Source organism: Myotis daubentonii, chromosome 8, assembly GCF_963259705.1.
Source record: "Myotis daubentonii chromosome 8, mMyoDau2.1, whole genome shotgun sequence".
NCBI lineage: Eukaryota > Metazoa > Chordata > Mammalia > Chiroptera > Vespertilionidae > Myotis > Myotis daubentonii.
Window position 1 is genome coordinate 61,325,495 of NC_081847.1, and position 13,979 is coordinate 61,339,473.

Genomic DNA, 13,979 nt, shown 5'->3' on the forward strand with positions numbered 1-13,979 from the left:
AGTACACAGCAACGTAATCCGGCTCTTCCATTTTTGATGTGGATGCTTTAAATGAGAGTCGCATTTTCTTCCTTTCTTCCCAGACCACAAGCGTGGCCCTGGCTGCTCTCCTGCTCAGCCCGGGCTCCTGGGCAGGGTTTCTTTCTCTCACTCCAGGCTACCAGGCAGGAAATGTTCCTAGCGATCGGATAAGCCTCCCGGTGGAAGGGGGGAGGTGAGAAAAGGAAAAGGAAAAGAAACAAAGCAAGAAAAAAACTTGACTAGAGCAGCTCGCCCGAGCCCTGAAGGATCACAGCCGGTTTCCAGTTTCCTAGAGACAGGGATCCCACCCCAGCACCTCGTCCTCAGGGCCCCCCACCCCCCTTCAGGGCTCCGGGGCGTGTTTTGCAATCTATGCTAATAGCGCTGCCCCGCGGGCGGGGCCGGCTGCCCTGACAGCCCGGAGAGAGCCCCCGGGAGCTGGATGGGCCCTGCCTCCCCGCTGGTGACGGGGTCCCGGTGCTGGTCCATGCTGGTCCCCGCCTTTGTTCTCGGGCGGGAGCCAGGACATGCGCGGCTGACGATGGAAGTGGAGGACTCGGGCGGCGTGGTGCTGACCGCCTACCACTCGTACGCCCGCTCCCAGCCGCCCAGCTCCGAGCCGCGCTGCGCGCCCCGCGCCGCCGCCAGCCACCCGGGCAGCAGGTACTGAGCCGCTGGGGGGGAGAGGGGGGGAGCAGGGCTTTCCGGGTTGGGGGGTTCCGGCTCGCCCCGGGGTTCTCTGCCTGGGCATCCCTCTACCATCCCTTGATTGTTGTTGCAAGTTTGGGTGGACAGGGGAGTGAGCCTGCTGTTCTTTGCATTGTTCTTGATTGGAAGTGGGAAGTGCACGAAGTCGCACCCGCCACGGCTGAAGGCAGCGATCGGTAGCAGAGTTGTGTTCTTGAGACAACTTGGTGATAGCAGGTATCTGCCTCGTCTTTGCCAGGTTCACCCGTGGAGGTATTGGAGAATTTTTTTAAAGGCATTTAAAATGAAACACAAGCAGAAAGTAAAGAATTTACAATACATTATCCAAAGTCCTCGAATCCTATCTAGAGCTTTTTAGGTAACTTCATGCCACCTGAACGAATGCGTACTAGATGGAGAGATTCTCCAAAAAGTAAATCTCAGTAGATGTTTATAAACAATTTTATTTATAGATTTAAAAAACCCCCACAACTTTCAATTGTATAAATACATTGGTATTATTTCATTATTGCTAATGTTGACTATTCTTTAAATGCAATTATAACATTTCTTTTGGGTTAAAAGACCTATAACCATCTCATTACGTGCAGTTTAGATGTAATACATCAGGAATCTGTGTTAAATTATTCTATCAGTTTCCATCTATTTGATGCAAGATCAAGGCCAATGAAACTTCCATGAACGAAACCAAAGACGTTAGACTTTTAGGAAGTTTCTGTGGGTAGACAAAGATAGTTCACTGATAAGTAGGATGGTTTGATATCTGACACATATTTAGGGGAAATTTTATTTGTTTAAATGCGGCTATTTTGCAGCTATGGATCCACTGATGGTTTTCTTTACAAGTGGGGAGTTTGTATATTTATTTTTTAAGTCATTAATTTTTTCTCATGATTTTTAGTTATGTGATAATGATGAGTTGTTTCCTAATTTAGTGGACTTGTGAGGCTTTCAACAGATTGTGACTTTTATTTCAAGGAATATCTTTTTGGCTAGTATCCATGACAAGAACAAAATGCCTTGGCATGAGATCTGTTTTGGGCTTGACTAACAAAGAAAATATTGTTTCTTCCAAAAAAGTGCAGGTTGAGTAAAATCTAATTTTTATATATAAAGACAATAAGAAAATAACATTTTCCTTCCAGTCTTAGGGGCTGTGCACATTATTTTAAAGGCTGCTTGAACATACACACTTGCATTTGTCTTTAGGGTGTTTTCTAAGCATAATCATTGACTCTACTCAAATTATGAGTACGAAATAGATATGAGTGATTTGATGAGAACCTGGGGACCAGGTTTGTGCATGTTTAGATACAACTTGGCGGTAGGAAGCATATGCCTCATCTGGGATAGCTGTCCTGTCTATAGCTCCCAGCAGCTGTCCAGGAGCAAGAGCCAGATTGTGCCATTTGGGCTACTTGAAACTACATCCGTTTCCAAAGCAAACTGGAGGACAAGTTCCATTATCTCAGCATGTGGTCTTATGGAATGATAATACATGAGAGCAGAAGAGTTGTGTGTCAGAGCTAGCTAGCCTTTTGCCACGCCAGTTGCCAGTTAGATTTATGTTGCTTCAAGTTTGCATTTGTTGGCGACTGCTCTGTACCCTCTCTGTAGGGACCTTTGTGCCACTCACCCTCTGATGCAAGAGATAGACGACGCCTGCCCCTGTTGCAACTAAATGACTAGAGAATGGCTTAATTCCTTGGTTCCCAGTAACAGCAATCAAAAGGGGGCTCCTGTCTCTAGTGGAGCCAGAGGACATCATCAATCATGAGTCAGATAACAGAAATAATCAAGCCCAAGTTATTAACCTTTTGACTCACTAACTACTGATCAATACTTCCTTTCAAGCCAAGGAGCAAGATCTTATTGTTCTCCTTATGAAGAAAGCTCTCTCTCTCTCTCTCTCTCTCTCTCTCTCTCTCTCTCTCTCTCGTGCTCTCGCTCTCTCTGACCCTTTTCTTTAAATTGCTTACATATGTGTGACATATTTGTGGAGTAGTGGCCAGCATGGCACTAGGAAGCATGGACTATTGTATCTACCTTCCTAAGTTTCATTCTTTAGCTCTGGGCGGCATGGGCTCAATTCAAAGCAACCCATCTCCTTATTTTCCAATCCTCCACTCCATCTGACTTTATATTCTTTTGTTTTTGTTTGGCCTGTTTCTCCCACGAAAATATTATCCTCTGTTGCTTCTCTCTCCCCTTTCTCTTCACTATTGTATCCCAAGTGCCTAGAGCAGTGTCTGGCACATTGTAGTAGTTCAGTAAATATTTGGTGAATAAATTAATGCATTCCTACCACAAATATAAAATGGCAGGGGTTGTAATAGCAGAAGGCAACCTTTTTGCACCTACTATGTGCTAGCAGCACATTAGGGATTAGGTATACAAAGATGAATGAAACCAAGTCCCTGCCATGAGAATATGGCTCTTTACCTTTCAGACCACTAGGATTTTTAGAAAAAGTTTGAAATAAGCAGTAACATTTCAAAATCAAGACATAAATCTAGACTGCCACTTTCTGAGAGAGAGAGAGAGAGAGAGAGACAGAGAGTGAAAGAAAGAAAGAAAATCAAATGATTCAGCAGCTCAGGCCTCCGCTGCGCCTGCCAGCACTCCCTGAAGCTGAGTAAAGGCTGCTCAATCGCAAGCTTCTCCCTGTAAATCTTCAACACTGAAGCAGGGTGTCCATTGCAGTTTCTTTCGGGCCTGCCCATTTTGTTTTATTAAAGTAAGTATCCAGTATAAAGCACCAGTTACTCAGGCTTGGGGTCAGACTCCACCTACACCCTTTACTGCCATGTGGCCTTAGGCAACTTGCTTCAGCTGCTTAGAATAGTGTCTGACCCAAGGAAGCATCTAATTGTTAGCTGTATTATTACTATTATCACTTTTAACCACAGTGTTGATGTAAGGAGAAGAGTAAGATAGTCTTGGTACCAATCCCTACAACTTGCTCATGCAGGAAAGAGACTCAAGAATACTAAGTATTTGTTGGGAAGAGAAGTAATTCATTTTTTATTTTTTTTTAACATGCTGTCCTTTACATTTTATCTTGTAAAGAAAAACGAGAATGAAGGCTTATACATTCTCAGTTCTGTTACAACAAATGGTTAGAATTGTCTTTAGAATCAAGCTTTAGGCTAAGCTTCTACACCCTCATTCAGAGTCCATGGTGAACATGTTGACATACATACAAAATAACTTCACTTACAAAGTAGCTGAAGAGAAAGCTGAAAATCTTGTTTCAAAGATCTTCTAAGTTATACACAGATAAAATATACCACATTTTTCTGTGAAGGTGTAGTGTTAAATGGCCATGAGTATTTCTTATGTTTATCTCATTATGCCATAAACTTCCTGAGAGAGGATAAAAATAGAAGAAGAAAAGAACCAACTCTTCCTCAAAAACAAACATAGAAGCTAACCAAGGTTATCCTGGGCATTCTAATTCTACAACAATGTTAAACTTTTGTAAAGGGGATGTGATTTCCTCATATCATAACTAGAATGAGAATGATTCTATTAAAATGAAAATGATGACTGGAAAGTAACTATTTTGTAGAAAAGACCAAGTTTAGGAACTTTTAATGACATGTTAATTGGTACTTGCCTGGATTGAAATTAGTTAAAAGACATTTCTGTGAGCTTATGGGCATATACATAAGCAGAGCAGTTGGACTTTATCTAGAGGATTCAGAAATAATAAAGGAAATCGGAGTCTTACGAGAGAAGAAGATATTTATAGGTCACTATGTTAGGGTTGAAATCAGAGTTTGTGTCTCCGGTTTCTCTTTACAGTGGGCCCCTGCTGAGTGGGGTGCCTCCCTGCATAGAGCGAGTGGAAAACATCTGGCACATTTCCTTTGATCCTGTCGTTTGCCCAAACATTTGGCCAGTTGCTTTGTCCATTTTTAACCTACTCCGTCCTCCCTGGTCATTAATCCTTCATGTGTCCACAAAGTTTAGAGAATTTAGGATGTTACAGAGTCACTTTCATGAGGATAAAGATGACAACTTTTTCTTAACTTTTATTTTGATACAATATTAGACTCACAGAAAACTTTCACAGGTAGTTCAGTGAGTCCTGTGTAAGCTTCTCCCAGCTTCCTCTATGTTAATATTTTGCAAAACCACAATTCCATTATAAAACTGAAAAATGAATACTGGTAAAATGCTGTTAACTGAACTGTAGACTTTATCCTGGTTTCACCAGTTTTCCACTAGCATTGGAATTCAATTCTGTTGTAGAATTGAATCCAGGATGGATTGACTCATGCCTCCCAAACCTCCGCCAATCTGTGACGGTCTGCCCATGTCTTTTATGACCTTGGCGCTTTTAGAGTACTGATTGGTTGTTTAGAAGAAGTCTCTCAACTTGGATTGGTCTGATGTCCTATCGTGATTAAACTGAAGATATGCATTTTGGGTGAGAATTCTGCAGAATGATGTTGGGCCCTTCTCAGTAACATCATATCAGGGGTACGTGATGTCATATGTCTCACTAATGTTGATGTTAACTTCGATCACCTGCTTAAGGTGATGTCAGCTAGGGTTCCCTATTGTAAAACTATAATTTTCCTCTGTGTGATTAATATATGAGAATGATCATGGGGGAGTTACTGTACATCTTTAAAAAGTCAACCAAATAAATGTAAAAAGGCATCAATAGTCATTTAACCTACTTTTCCCCCCACAGTTTTGTGATAGAATGATTTACTTTTTTTTTCTGGTCTGAGTTCGTGAAACCTATAAAAAGAAATTCTCTAATTTTCAAAGTTTCATCATTCTTTGGAGGGAAAATTTTAATATTGGAATAAAAGAAAACTAATCACAAAGATGCTAAGTGAAATTCTGCATCAAGAGGGTAGTTATTAGCTCTGGGCAGTTCTGCTTAGTGGTTTGGTTCCTGGTCAAGGGTGTGTACCTCCTATCTCGGTTGCCTGCAGGCTTGATCCCTGCCCAGTCAGGACACATGCAAAAGGCAACCAATCACTGTTTCTCTCTCACATCCAATGATTTTTTTTTTCTCTCTCTCTCTCCCCCTCGCCCTCTCTCACTCTCTCCTTCCTCCACTCCACTCTCTCTAAAAAAAATCAATGGAAAATATACCCTTGGGTGAGGATAAGGGAAAAAAGAGGGTAGTTGTTAGTCTCACGTTGCTGGGGTCTCTTAGTGAGGCTACGGAGGCTTTCTGTTTTCTTAGAGCTGTTTCTCCTGATGGAAAACATTTTTCCCTTCTAGTGTTCCTAGGATGTTACTTGAACATTTGCAAATGTGTTATAATGAAAGCAAACATTCTAATATGCATATGATCAACATTTCTTCTCATTCCATCCTTAAACCAAACTATTTCATTTCTAAAGTAACTTCTGTTCTCTGTTTTCTCAATGTATGGTCTCTAGATATTAGTTCCAGCAAAGAATAAAAGTGAAATGTTTTGTAGCAAAGAGAATAAAATGTTTCTTTGACGCACATTTTGGGAATAAAGTTTATCCATTTAAGCAATGGAGTGTTTGTTTTGCCTTTAAGTCTCTTTGTATGAAAAGTCAGACGTAGCCTTAAATAATGTAGAAATGACCCATTTTTTAAAAAAATATATTCTATTGATTTTTCACAGAGGGGAAGGGAGAGAGACAGAGAGCTAGAAACATCGATGAGAGAGAAACATCGATCAGCTGCCTCCTGCACATCTCCCACTAGGGATATGCCCGCAACCCAGGTATATGCCCTTGACCGGAATCGAACCTGGGACCTCTCAGTCCGCAGCCCGATACTCCATCCACTGAGCCAAACCGGTTTCGGCCTCTGCCCATTTTTAATGGCTCATTAGTAAGACAGCGTGGTTTCTAGTGCTGTAGTAAAGGCATCTATTGCGATGTGTAAGTTTGCTTGCCTTAATAGTAAATAGCTTATGTTGGTGCAGTGTTTTATTTCTTATGTAATTTAAGTATTATCTATCATTGTTGTTATTTTCCCCTTATTTTTAGGCAGTCCTGGAAGCCTTTGGCAGTACTTTGTTCTTTCTACTATGGCTATTTTTAACATGCTTTGTAATCTACTTTTGATTAGATAATTAAGCTTGTTAGAGCTGTGTAAAGAAAATGCTGTTCAAAGGACTAAAAATGTGTAATTTAACAAAAGATTTTGATAGCATTTATGTCGGTTTCTTTGAGTTTTTTGGTTTGCTGGTTTGCTTTCAGTTTCTTGCTATGCTCTGGTTACTTGGATTAGTGAGTTTCAGATCATGTGTCATTCTTCATCCCATGAAGTTTCATGTGTCCATTTCTTTGTGATTACTAGAGGTGTACATCAAAACAAAATAATAAAGTTGCTTTATTCTCTAAGATGGGAACTAAAGAAAGCAGTAGATTGTTTTATTGTGTTTTCATCTTCTTAAATATCTGGGGGTTATGAGACATTCTTCGAGTATCAAATGTGTTAAATCACTCCTCGCTAAATGAATATTTTTGATAAAACTATCCTTTTGACAGGCAGTAAGTGCCAAGTAATTCCAAGGGTGGGAGAACATGCTCTAAGTGTCACTTAGAGAACCAGCTGAGTGTCTCATGTTACTCTTAAAACTAATTAAACCTGTGCATTCCACTTCTGATCCTGAACAGATGAGCACTGCACACAAACACACAATACAAAGGACAGGAAAGAGAAACGGAAATCAGAGACAGAGTAGTATGTGGTTGTTTTGAAATTGTCAAACACTTGGGATTTATTTGTACTATTTTAGTAATTCTAAATTGTGGTACTGATTATCTTTTATGTATAAGAGATAAGTCTTTACATCTCTACCTGTATATCTGTAATGTATAAGGAAGATAATTCCTTTGACATTTCCTGTTCAGAATTCATTTATGAAATCAATTTAGAAAACACTGGCCATTGCATTTATCTTTCTACAAAGATCTTAAAAAAAAGGATTTTATCTTTACAGATCAGTAGAGAAATCTGACAGGTGTTTAGAAAAAATGTTAAGTGTATTAAAATGACATTATAGCTAATAATATGATATTTGATGTCTTTCCTTACCACTTTTCCCTATCTTCATTACCACACTGAAAAATTCACACAGTAGATGAAGTTAACATGTCAATGGTTGGGACTAAACCCATATTTAAGTGGCAGGAGATAAAAATGCAAAACAGAAGAGAATAAACATAGTCAAAGAAGTAAGGACTAAACTTCTGAAGAATTCCTTAATCCTAGTAGCCAGAAGAGTTTTCATCTGCCGTAACAGTAATCATTTGGTAATTCATCATGCACTGTCTGGCGGTGTCTGCTTTAAAAAGAAGGCCTAGTTTTATTGGTACCTTAACTGAGCTTGACATACAAGACTTCATTTAGTCCTTACAGCAGTCCTATAGCAGGAAGGAACTGAGGCCCAAGATCACACAGTGAGGTAAGGAGACAGCCAGGATTCCCTCCCAGTCCTTCCAAAACTGGTGCTTTTTAACCTGTTATTTCAATATTGAAACTTTACTCAATATATTATGTATTTAGTATTTTTCTGCCTGAATTTTGTTGTAGGTTTATTGAGAGCAGGGTCCGTATTATTGTATCCCCCTTAGCAACCAGCATCAACAACTTCCACATGGTAGATGTTATAAATGCTTAGTTTTGGTTTAGTTTTTCCTTTTGCAACCATTCCTACTTTGTTTTAATGAAATACACATGAAGTAGGTTATTAGAAAAATGTTATCACTTGAAAGAAGTGCATTTACAAGATTATTATTTTTTTAATTTTAAAAACTATTCTTGCCCTTCATGCAGTCTTATTTAGGTAAGAATATTTTAAAATAGACAGAATGTGCTAGAGAAGTCATTCAACTTGACCAAGAAAGTGAGACCCAAGCAGTCAGTGACAGGAAATCTTCCTTTGGCTTTTTTGGGCAGAAGCGGGGAGGGCAGTTCTTAATCCTTTAATCCTTAGGTTTATGTTCTTAGTAACTAGCTCTTAGAATTTTTCATTTTAGTTTTAATAATTGCTTTCTTTAGCCACTAAGGTAGATTTCTGTGGTTAAAAAAATGTATATTTTACTCTATTCCTGGCAATATGACTTATAACATACGAATTCTTAATGTATGTTGAGAAAACACTCCACAAGAATTAGTGGGGCCTTCTTCTCTGTCTCCCAGTATTCAGTCAGGTTTTTACCTTACCTCTATTGGAAACCAACCGAAGGACAGGACCAAGCCAGGTCCTGGACCATACCTTTGTGAAGATCAGTTCTGTTCTAAGTCTTGCTCAGAAATTTAGGGTAAGATACGATAGGTTGTGGCCATCTGGACCCATGAGCCATCTCTAGTCTCTCATAAGCCTGGGCAAGTTCTTATCCATCAGTGACCTTGGAGCCACGGATAATACCACACCTGGATTGGGCTTCAAGGGTTTCTGTTTAGAAAACAAATCCAGGGCCCATTATAGCCTGGACTTGAATCTTCTGGAGAAGTCAGAATCAGAATGGCCTCTAGGCTCTGGGCACTTGTTTATTTTTTAAGGTATTCATTTTGATAAACTTTGGTTCTCAGGGCACCAGAGCTACAGAGATTGGACAGTTATTTTAGTTATATATAAACAGAGTGGTCTGGCTCCTCTGCTAACTGCCATGTCTTCAGAAGTCTTCTCTAACTGTTCTTATCAGCCAGGTTGCTTGGAGTGTGTTATCAATGGGAACTGGGCATCATGAAAATACAGTCATGAGTGAGGACTGCAAGGAACAACCTCTGTGATGCAACTGGGAAGAGAGTATGGGAAAGTGCCTCGCTGGAGCCTCTGAAGGAATAACCAGTTGTTGAGCCAGGCTCTGACTACCGTCTGCTGCCCCCTGGTCACCAGCTCCCCTTAACCAGGGGACTGAGGCCCACAACATGGTCCAGTGTGTTCTGGGAACAGCCAGGCCAACAGCAAGGAGATCATGGATGAGGGGAAAACGGGCTTTCTCACTGGGAAGCAATAAGAACTAGCATAGAACTAGAGAAAAGGTGGTGGTGAGAATGGCATTTCCTTAGCTTCCTTTCAAATACTATTACAACTACCCGTGCACATTATCTCCGTAACTTTTACGTGGAGAGTCTGGAAAACACACTGGCTGCAACTTCTCATTGGAATCTTAAAGGAAAACATGTGCTGACCTCAATAGAGTAAGCAATTAAATGGGGAAAAAGCTGACTAAGTTTCCGCACATTCTGTTTTGGAAACCAGAGGATGGCTGGCCCTGTGATTTTTAACATACCACAACCTAACTTCTTTGCCTCCTCGTTTGTAAAGCTCAGTGATTACGAGGTTGACTTGGCAACTGTTTTTATGAAATCCGAATTGTGCTTAGTTGCAGAAAGATGGGCTCCAGAGAACGCCCACCTCGCCCAGTGGCTGGAAGCGTGTGTGGAGCTGGAGACAGCAGGCCAGGCGGTGCTCTCCCTGTTCAAAGCTGTGTCATCCTCTGCGGGGCAGAGAGTCAGCACCAGCTAAAACAACATGAGTCATTGCTTAGAAGAAGCCCCAGTGAAGCTGATTCTGATTACACCAGTCCTAAACAAACATGAAAGTCCTTTTATCCAGACTAAAAAGTTCTTGTGAGAGTTAAAAAATTAGCAACAATTCTCTTATAGTTCGTGGAAGTTGCTACTCAGAGGACTTTCTTATGTCTTAAGAAGGAGCTCTCTTCAGCTAACCACATTTTACCCAGTTTATTCTCTCTTCTGTCTCTTCCCTTCCCCTCCCTGCTCATACTGGATTCAGATCATTGCTGTTTTAATCTGGCTTCAACATTATTGGGTTAAAATCTATAAAATAAAATTGTAATGCTGTAACTGTTAGATCATTCTGTTCCAGGTTCCCCCAGTTTCTGGAGAATAAAAGATGGTTTTAAGAAGGACCATGACTTGGGGGTAGAGAAAAAAAATTAGAGGGCTAATGCCATTCTTCAAGGAAAGGTGATAAGGGCCTAAACTAGGGTCCTGGGAATGTGGGTGAAGGAATAATAGATTCTGTGGGAGAAACAAGTAATGCAGTTGGTTTGATGTGGTGATGAAGTGTCTACTGGGGACTAGGAGAAATAACCTGGGTTTCTGTTTTGGAGTGGTATTAATTAAAATTGAGAATTCTGGTGGATGAGTATTTCATAGATGAAGTCACTGAGGCATAGCGAGGTTATGCAACATTGCAATCCGTTTAGTAACTGGTGAGCCAGGATTCAATAAAATCAGGTAATTCCAGTCTGAATAGAAAAGAGTGATGCTATTTTGTTCATTAATTCATTTCTTAATTCAGCAGATGATCTTGGATGACCTACTTCACGGGTCACAAACTAAGGCATCTACAGTTGCCAGGCCAGGAAGGTATTGTGTGAAGTCAGCCAGGTACAGGACATTGGAAGTGGTAGGGACTGTGCACAACAGGAGGCCTCAGGCTTCATTTAAAGGAGACAGCTACTCCTTACCTCCAGCCAGCTGTTTTCACATGGGTTCTGTATTATCAGATTTTCCCGTTTGTCAAAAGAAGCTGACTTTTATTGGAAATCTTTCACTTTGGGAGAAGTGTCTAGAAAGAGTTGAGTTCTAGACATGCTGTGTTGGAGACAGCTGTGATACCTCCAGCAGTTAGGAATTTGAATGTAGTTTCAGGAGAATGATTTGGGGGCAAGTATGGATTTAGAAGTCTTCAACACAAGTGTAGATGGGGACGCCCATGGAAAAGGTAAGAAGAAAACGGGAGGACCAGGAACTCCAGCATTTAAAGAGTTGGTGGAAGAGTCAGCAAGGAGGAGCTGGCATAGAAGAAAAGTCAGAGGAGAGGAGCGTCTGAGACACCAGAGGGGGAAGGTGAATGAGCAGGATTACCAGTCAGTCTGTTCTTACTACGAGTTGATGTACTGATTCCCTCGGGTGGAAGGGTTCCCAAACCTCAGTAATAAGAGCTATAACAAGTTCAAAGAATGATATTTTTAAAAAATATTTTAATTGATTTTAGAGAGGAAGGAAGAGGGAGAGAGATAGAAACATCAGTGATGAGAGAGAACCATTGATTGGCTGCCTCCTGCACACTCCCAATTGCATTGAGCCTGCAACCCAGGTATGTGCCCTGACCTGGAATCAAACCATGACCTCCTGGTTCATAGGTCGATGCTCAACCACTGAGCCATGCTGGCCAGGCAAGAATAATTTTTGAAAGTCCAAATGGGCTATGACTTTTCTGTATGAAAAATTGGCACTAGAGGACAATCCTAGCACTTTCCTACTGCTAATCACTTTAATGACTCTAATTTAAAAGGTAAAAAGAAGTATTTTACTTTCCTTTCCCGGATTTTAGTGATTTTATTAGCATAATAATTATTCCACTTCTTCAGTTGTTTGTTTTTTAATATTTTGTTTGCTCTTATGACATTGGGAAACTTCTGAAATACTTATCAAACCTCACCAGAACCACCTGTGATTTTGTGGGAAAGCAGAAATACCCATTTACTAGTAGGTTTATGACATAAAAGCGTTTTCATACCTACAAGTTAAAACTTGGTTCACATATCAAAAATTATTTATAACTTTGCTCAGATACAATTTTTTTTTCAGTGTATTTAAGAAACCTTATTCTATGAACAAGGAAAACAAAGGAATCTATTTGTTGGGTTCTACATAAAATCTATTCTCCCTGCCTGAGTTTAAAATCAACTGAACAGAGGCAGGCAATGGAAATCAGAAGAGCACCTTTCTTACAGATCAGGTAGGTTGGAGAACATGGCTTGGTGTTTGCAGTAGACTTCACCTCTGACCTACAACACAGGCCTTCCCACCAACACAGACCCCTCTGGACCCACAGCGAGGCAGAATGCAGTCCTGGACAGAAGAGTTCTGCCCAGCTCTTTCTCCAAACGCCCAAATCAGGTACATCACTCCTTCTGCCTTAGGGATAAACAATCCAGATGGAAAGAGTAAAGCAGGTTTTTCTGGTGGAAGCCTTTCCACACAGAAGCCTGTGGTCAGGGAAGTGGAGGCCCCTCTATAACATTCTCTACTGCCTTATCTCCTTTCCAGCTCATCCCACAAGACAGGTCCTATTACTCCACTGGGCTCAGACCCAGGTCATAGGATTTCAGAACAGTGACTTTCACATTACCCTGGGAGGCTATGCCCCCGAGGTTTGGGGTTAAATGAAATAATCCCATTTAAATTCATTGGGTAGGCAGTTAGGGAAGAGGCAATAATGAAACAGTCAAGAAAAGGCACCTTTCTGGCTAGACAGACAAGGAGACCTAGATGAGGAGGCAGCGGTGCTACCAAATGGTTGCTTGGCTATGGCAAGTCATTAAATTCTTCCTTTGTACATCCAGTTTAGCAAATCCTGCCGTTCTACTCCTTGGACGAGGGCTGGGGAGCATCTGGCCCAGAGGCCGTATAAGGCCCGTGAAATCATTTGTTCTGGCTTTGCCAAGGCATTAGGGGTGAGTTAATTCAATTTTTGACCAAATAGAGCAGGCTAATTTTTAAGTTGATAATTTTATGTGTTCCTTGAATGATATTATAAACATCCAAATGGCCCTGGACAGAAAAAAGGTTCCCACTCCTGACTTAGAGGATTAAATGAGCTAATTCATAAAAGCACTCTGAAGCAGCATCATGTTATAGTAACAAAATGACAGTTATTATTTGGGATGAAAGTATTATTTAAGTAATTTTAAAAAATAGGGAAACCAGACTGTTTTTCTGAATGTTTACTTTTAAAGAGCAGATGCTTTAGAGCCTAGCAGAAGTGGATTTAAATCCGAGTCCCCCACTCATCACCTGTGTAAATTGGCCAGGTATTTGATCTTCTGAACCTTGAAGAGGATCAGAATGTGCCACCCCAACATATGCCACTTTGGCAGAAAGGTACTTTTGAGGTGGAGGCAATTGGAAGTCAGCAGATGCAGGAAGAGTTCTCTGCCCTCCCTTCATTGCCTAAAAGCAGGATATAAATTCCCTCTGAGGAAGGTGTTCCTCCCCCCCATTAGGGAGAGAAGAATGACTCCTATCACATCAAAGATGGACATGATGAGCTTGCGTAAACAGGACTTACCAAAATAGCCCTTCGCTTGTTTCTCCCACATATTTCCTAGTCATTTCCCCACAATTTATCATCCCTTGAAGCCAAATATCTCCCTTACTTAAGAAGCACACAAAAGCTTCTAAGTATAACTACTTCTTTGAGTTTTACTTATTTTCTGTAAATTCCTGTGCATGTAAGTATTAGTAAAAAT

General features: G+C 40.8%; 1 protein-coding gene across 4 annotated transcripts in view; it reads left to right on the plus strand.

Annotated features, from left to right (window-relative positions):
- Nucleotides 1-280: 280 nt before the first annotated feature.
- Nucleotides 281-13,979, plus strand: part of ARHGAP28 (Rho GTPase activating protein 28) — a 135,766-nt gene continuing 122,067 nt past the window's right edge. Inside the window, exon 1 of one of the 4 annotated variants that reach the window (XM_059706590.1) lies at nucleotides 281-684. In XM_059706590.1, coding sequence (XP_059562573.1) covers nucleotides 464-684 — 221 coding nt within the window. In that variant the 5' untranslated portion in view covers nucleotides 281-463. The remainder of the gene's footprint in view (nucleotides 685-13,979) is intronic. The other 3 variants (XM_059706589.1, XM_059706588.1, XM_059706593.1) reach the window with 3 other exon arrangements.